The sequence below is a fragment of the Sinocyclocheilus grahami genome, unplaced genomic scaffold, assembly GCF_001515645.1.
Source record: "Sinocyclocheilus grahami isolate Dianchi unplaced genomic scaffold, SAMN03320097.WGS_v1.1 scaffold1459.1, whole genome shotgun sequence".
NCBI lineage: Eukaryota > Metazoa > Chordata > Actinopteri > Cypriniformes > Cyprinidae > Sinocyclocheilus > Sinocyclocheilus grahami.
Genome location: NW_015506638.1, coordinates 207,144 through 213,612, shown reverse-complemented (window position 1 = coordinate 213,612; position 6,469 = coordinate 207,144). Strand labels below are relative to the sequence as shown.

At 37.9% G+C, this 6,469-nt stretch overlaps 1 protein-coding gene across 3 annotated transcripts in view; it reads left to right on the top strand.

Annotated features, from left to right (window-relative positions):
• Positions 1-540: 540 nt before the first annotated feature.
• Positions 541-6,469, top strand: part of LOC107570445 (cyclin-dependent kinase 2) — a 56,265-nt gene continuing 50,336 nt past the window's right edge. Inside the window, exons 1-4 of one of the 3 annotated variants that reach the window (XM_016256676.1) lie at positions 541-612; positions 709-881; positions 1,386-1,463; positions 1,614-1,734. In XM_016256676.1, coding sequence (XP_016112162.1) covers positions 766-881; positions 1,386-1,463; positions 1,614-1,734 — 315 coding nt within the window. In that variant the 5' untranslated portion in view covers positions 541-612; positions 709-765. Of the gene's footprint in view, positions 882-1,385; positions 1,464-1,613; positions 1,735-6,469 lie in introns of all 3 variants that reach the window. The other 2 variants (XM_016256675.1, XM_016256677.1) reach the window with 2 other exon arrangements.

The following is a 6,469-nucleotide window of genomic DNA, read 5'->3' as shown; positions in this document are numbered from 1 at the left end:
AAAACAAACAAAACAAGCCCCGCAAATGAATGATAATTGTTAAAAAAACACAAATTATACAGACACTTCATGTTTAATTGTATGTTATTGTTTCAGTTGCATTTAATGCATTTACTTTCAAGAAAACATTTGCAATGGGTTTGCAAAAGCTGTCTTTGTCCTGAGTTTTTGTTGCATTTACACAATTTGACCAGCAGGCGTCACCAGCGTGTGGTGTTTCGAGCGAATCGAAACAGTGAATCATTTTGCATAGTTGGTTCAATTGATTCGAAGCTTCGAAAAGGTTCGTTTCTCCCATCACTAGTACTATTATATCGCTTCGTCTGGGTGCTCTTGTGTTCGTTTGAGCTCTAGCAGACTAGCACCCATCGTAAACCATAAGAGGGCGGACGTTATTTTTTTCGCTCAGTTCATTGGTTTAGACATAACGGAAACGAAGTTTTATGTGTGGTCGGTTTACACGTCAAGTGGGAGGGCTTTGTTGTTTCACTCAGTTCATTGGTTTAGAAGGCTGACCGTCTCTTTGGATGCGCCTTTTCTTTTGGCCAGAGGGCGGGGCTTGTTTTTTGTGAGTTGTGTGAGGGCGTGCTGGATGAAACGCGGGAACTGGCGGTACTGATTTTCTGTCGTCAGTATTTTTAAGATCAAATAATTGATTTTAATTCGTTCGATTGCTGTTTGGATACTAAAAGTACTCTCTCTATACAGCCGTTGTTTTAAGTAGATTTAGTGTGGCGGTTTTCCCCAGAAAGGGGGCAATTTGACATGGAGTCTTTTCAGAAAGTCGAGAAGATTGGAGAGGGAACATACGGGGTTGTTTATAAAGCCAAGAATAAAATCACCGGAGAGACAGTTGCACTAAAGAAAATTCGGTTAGACACGTAAGTCTTTGTCATTACTTTCTTCTTTTTGTTTGTGTGTATTAGATTTTTGTGTCATTAATGTCTTAGGTTTAAATAACTTGGATACAGACACACTCTAAATGGTAACTTAGTGCCTCGAATGTATATTTTATATTTACGATTGATACAACTGATCTGTTCCGTAATTTACGTGTTTTAGTACATTTAAAACTTACTTCGCCTCTTTTAGAAAGACGTTCTGTCAAAGCTGTTGCACTGCTGATTGTAAATAACCTAGATTTACACATTTTAATGTTCTTTTACAAACAGATAATGGCCAAAGTTTCACTTGGTTAACATGAGTTAATGCATAGGGTGTCATGAACTTTAAGAGAAAACTGTCTTTTTGAGGGGTATTTCGTAAGCTGAGATGAGGTTCATTAGTCTATTAGTTCATTAGTAATGAGGTTCATTACTAGTTATAAACAGATGTTTGTCTTAGATGCATGTCTTTGATTGTCATGATTATTTGTCTGTTTACAGGGAGACTGAAGGTGTTCCCAGCACTGCCATACGTGAGATCTCTCTGCTAAAAGAGCTCAATCACCCAAACATAGTCAAGTATGTACAGTGTCTAAACTTCTGTTCTGAATGAGTGAATTTAGCCTCAAGTGCGTAACTTGCGTTCACATCATAATGTAGTGTCAAACTACAATGTACAACTGCCCTAATGCTTCTGGAGTCTTACAAGGGCTGTTTTCTCACCTACAGGTTGCGTGATGTGATACACACCGAAAATAAACTTTACTTGGTGTTTGAATTTCTTCACCAAGACCTGAAGAGGTTTATGGACTCGTCCTCTGTTGCTGGCATATCCCTGCCTCTCGTGAAGGTGAGTTTAATTGTGTTCAACAATTAATGCCGACTGCAGACCTGAATTTGGAAAAAGTAATTGAAAATACCTTCTATTTTTGTAAGTTTTTGTTATAAGATTATTGATTAAATCAAATTAATCGATAATGTGAACGTGAAGCTATTGTAAATATTGAGTTTAGCAAAGGCAAATGTTTGAGAGAATAAGAGGCTTGTGGAAAGCCAGAATTTTAATAAACTTTTTTTTACCCCTGACAGTACATTTTTTTTAAAGATGGCAAAGAAGAGTTACACAAAATTGATGAATTTAAATGAACACTATATCCTCAAAAAAGTTTTTTGATTGCTTGAAAGATTTCTTGATTTCATTCCAATTCACAAGATTGTTATTCTCTTTTGTTTCAATATCAGTTCATTTGTAAATATTTCAGGAACGTGTCTTTTTATTCTTAAGAAAAATGCTGTTAACCCAGGACTCCATTCTAACATTTGAGAGCAGTGGCACCAGCGCCACTAGTCTATAGATGGTGGCACCAGAAGCAGATTTGGTAGCACTGGGGGGTGGTGTGTGGGGTATTAAAAAGAAAGATAATTTAATCATAAAATTATTATTGTTTTACATTAATAAGTACAGTTCCTAATAATATTACATGTTTATTTCTTGGTAATGCACATTTACATTTAGTCATTTAGCAGACGCTTTTATCCAAAGCGACTTACAAATGAGGACAATGGAAGCAATCAAAATCAACAAAAGAGCAATGATATACAAGTGCTATAACAAGTCTCGGTTAGCTTAACACAGTACACGTAGCAAGGGTTTTTAAAATAATATAATATATATATTTTAAAAAAACTGAATAGAAAAAGAATAGAGCAAGCTAGTGTTAGTTTTTTTTTGCTTTTGTTAATTGTATAATAAATGAAAAGAAAACAGATAGAATACAAAAAGATTAGAAAGCAAGTGTTAGGTTTTTTTTTTTTTTAAGAAAACAAGAAGCAAATGAATAGAGGGCAAATCTAAAAGGGACAAGTGCTTTCTTTTTTTTAAAGAATAGAATTAGAACAGAGAGTGCTAGAGTTAGAGGGTCAAAAAAAGATGGAAGAGATGTGTTAATTAGAGGTCGACCGATTGATCGGCCGGTTTTTGGCATTTTTTAATTAATCGGCATCGGCCGATTGTGTTGCAAATCAGGCCGATTTATAGGCAGGCGCATCTGCAGCGTTGTTGCGGAACACCCTCTGGCTGCGTGAGACGGAGCAGCTCACACTCTGCAGCCACGGCTTGTTCACACACAGCTTCAGCTAATGATGGCAGGGCAAAACAGACTGTTTCGAAAGCGTAATTACGTTTTACCCTACTAGAATTGATGCCGGAAAGTTATATTCATAAGTGCAACAAGTCATTTGCACGTGAAAGTAGAGACATGTTCAATTTAGACGAAACTTCTGGGCTGATTATAACGTGCACGTTAACTTTCCTCATGAAATGTGTGTGTAGGTCCAACAATAGCCTCCATGATGTCATATATTCGCTCGTGGCCAGCGCACTCTTAAAGTGGAAATGAAGCAGTCAGTCAAGTTTACATTATTTAGTAAAGGGATTTCCACTTTGATAAAAAAAAATATATCACAAACATGATTAATATAACCATTTTAGAGAAAAAAGGTTGTTTTGTTATAGCTTTTAGAGCAAGGGCGCCGCCATCTTGCAGAACCACCGCGTGTGACGTCATGGGGTTGGTTCGCTCCGATGGCCAGTGAAGTAATACAAGCATTTCTTTACATTTTGAACACACGCTTGTTTTGAAATGGAGGAAGATAACATTGAAAGCACTGTTAAGTCCATAATAAGTGCAATTGCCTATGCATTTGAGCCGATACGGCGATGGGACCGAGCAGTATTAGGGGTTGAAGAAACCGCACCGGTAAAGTGCGGATCGGAAACAATACTCGTTTACGTGGATACTCCTCAAGACTGTCATTCCAACATGCTTTGTGTGCATTTGCTGATGAAGGCGTGACAAAGCTCAATTTGGTAGCCTACTCACGTGCTGTCCGAGCTGAGCTGTGGCTTTGTGTGTATGTGTGCAGTGCCGCCGGCCCGAACAGAAATGATCTATCACAACGCCTGAGTACCGCATTTAAATCTCTTTCAGAAAAGGTCTATCACAGCGTGTAAATACCGCACTGAAATCTATTCCGTGCTGTCTCACGCTTGAATGGCCTAAACACTTTAATATTTAAACTGACAAGGCTTAAAACCCGTGAGAATGATAAACTTTATTGAGGAAGCAGCACTGGTCCGATTGTTCAGATAACGTTAGGTGATTAGTTAAACACTACATCCTGTTAACAGCAGGAAAGCTAATTGTATTCGCAGGTGAACATAAAATATGATACATACAACTGGTGAACCAGTCAATGTAATGCATATATCTTAATGGTCTGACATAACAATAAAATGCGACATATGATGAAGCGTCGTCTGGTTATATCACCTTGCGCCTGGCATTATGAAAACAATGTTTGGGATACCACGATCAAAACTTAGCATATAGACAGTTTGATGTTGAATATTCATCCAAATTATGGTGAAAACCAAATTATTTGTGTGTTAATATAACATTTGTGTGTTCAAAATGTAAAGAAATGCTTATTACTTCACTGGCCATCGGAGCGAACCAACCCCGTGACGTCACGAGGTGGTACTGCAAGATGGCGGCGCCCTTGCTCTAAAAGCTATAACAAAACATCCTTTTTTCTTTAAAATGATTACATTAATCATGTTTGTTATATATTTTTTAATCAAAGTGGATATCACTTTACTAAATAATGTTGTTAAGTCCATAATAAGTGCAATTGCCTATGCATTTGAGCCGATACGGCGATGGGACCGAGCAGTATTAGGGGTTGAAGAAACCGCACCGGTAAAGTGCGGATCGGAAACAATACTCGTTTACGTGGATACTCCTCAAGACTGTCATTCCAACATGCTTTGTGTGCATTTGCTGATGAAGGCGTGACAAAGCTCAATTTGGTAGCCTACTCACGTGCTGTCCGAGCTGAGCTGTGGCTTTGTGTGTATGTGTGCAGTGCCGCCGGCCCGAACAGAAATTATCTATCACAACGCCTGAGTACCGCATTTAAATCTCTTTCAGAAAAGGTCTATCACAGCGTGTAAATACCGCACTGAAATCTATTCCGTGCTGTCTCACGCTTGAATGGCCTAAACACTTTAATATTTAAACTGACAAGGCTTAAAACCCGTGAGAATGATAAACTTTATTGAGGAAGCAGCACTGGTCCGATTGTTCAGATAACGTTAGGTGATTAGTTAAACACTACATCCTGTTAACAGCAGGAAAGCTAATTGTATTCGCAGGTGAACATAAAATATGATACATACAACTGGTGAACCAGTCAATGTAATGCATATATCTTAATGGTCTGACATAACAATAAAATGCGACATATGATGAAGCGTCGTCTGGTTATATCACCTTGCGCCTGGCATTATGAAAACAATGTTTGGGATACCACGATCAAAACTTAGCATATAGACAGTTTGATGTTGAATATTCATCCAAATTATGGTGAAAACCAAATTATTTGTGTGTTAATATAACATTTGTGTGTTCAAAATGTAAAGAAATGCTTATTACTTCACTGGCCATCGGAGCGAACCAACCCCGTGACGTCACGAGGTGGTACTGCAAGATGGCGGCGCCCTTGCTCTAAAAGCTATAACAAAACATCCTTTTTTCTTTAAAATGATTACATTAATCCTGTTAACAGCAGGAAAGCTAATTGTATTCGCAGGTGAACATAAAATATGATACATACAACTGGTGAACCAGTCAATGTAATGCATATATCTTAATGGTCTGACATAACAATAAAATGCGACATATGATGAAGCGTCGTCTGGTTATATCACCTTGCGCCTGGCATTATGAAAACAATGTTTGGGATACCACGATCAAAACTTAGCATATAGACAGTTTGATGTTGAATATTCATCCAAATTATGGTGAAAACCAAATTATTTGTGTGTTAATATAACATTTGTGTGTTCAAAATGTAAAGAAATGCTTATTACTTCACTGGCCATCGGAGCGAACCAACCCCGTGACGTCACGAGGTGGTACTGCAAGATGGCGGCGCCCTTGCTCTAAAAGCTATAACAAAACATCCTTTTTTCTTTAAAATGATTACATTAATCATGTTTGTTATATATTTTTTAATCAAAGTGGATATCACTTTACTAAATAATGTTAACTTAATTGACTGCTTCACTTCCACTTTAAGCAGTTATGAGCAGCGGGCAGTGCAATATGTGTGAAATCTTTTATTTTTGTTATCACTATGGCCATTTGACTTATAGCAGTGTCCAGCGTTTCCTATACATTGAGTTATTTGTGGCGGCTCGTCACAATATCAAAACTGACCGCCACAAATAGATTTTCCAAAAGGCTTATACTTTGTTGAATAAAATGAGCGTTTCACGTTTCAAAATTAAAATGCATCGCGGGTGTTTTTATATGAATGTATCTTTGAAAAGAACCGACCATCTTCACAGAAAAGCTTCGATGTCATTTTCATTTCATCTTTCCTGTAATGCATGATAAAGTAGAGTTTGTGAGCAGCGCTTATTTGATTACAACCGTTACCAGGGAAACCGCTATATCTCCAGCTCCCAAAGCGCCTCCTGGTGGCAGAGAATTAATTTGCAGTCTGTGGGAAACACTGGT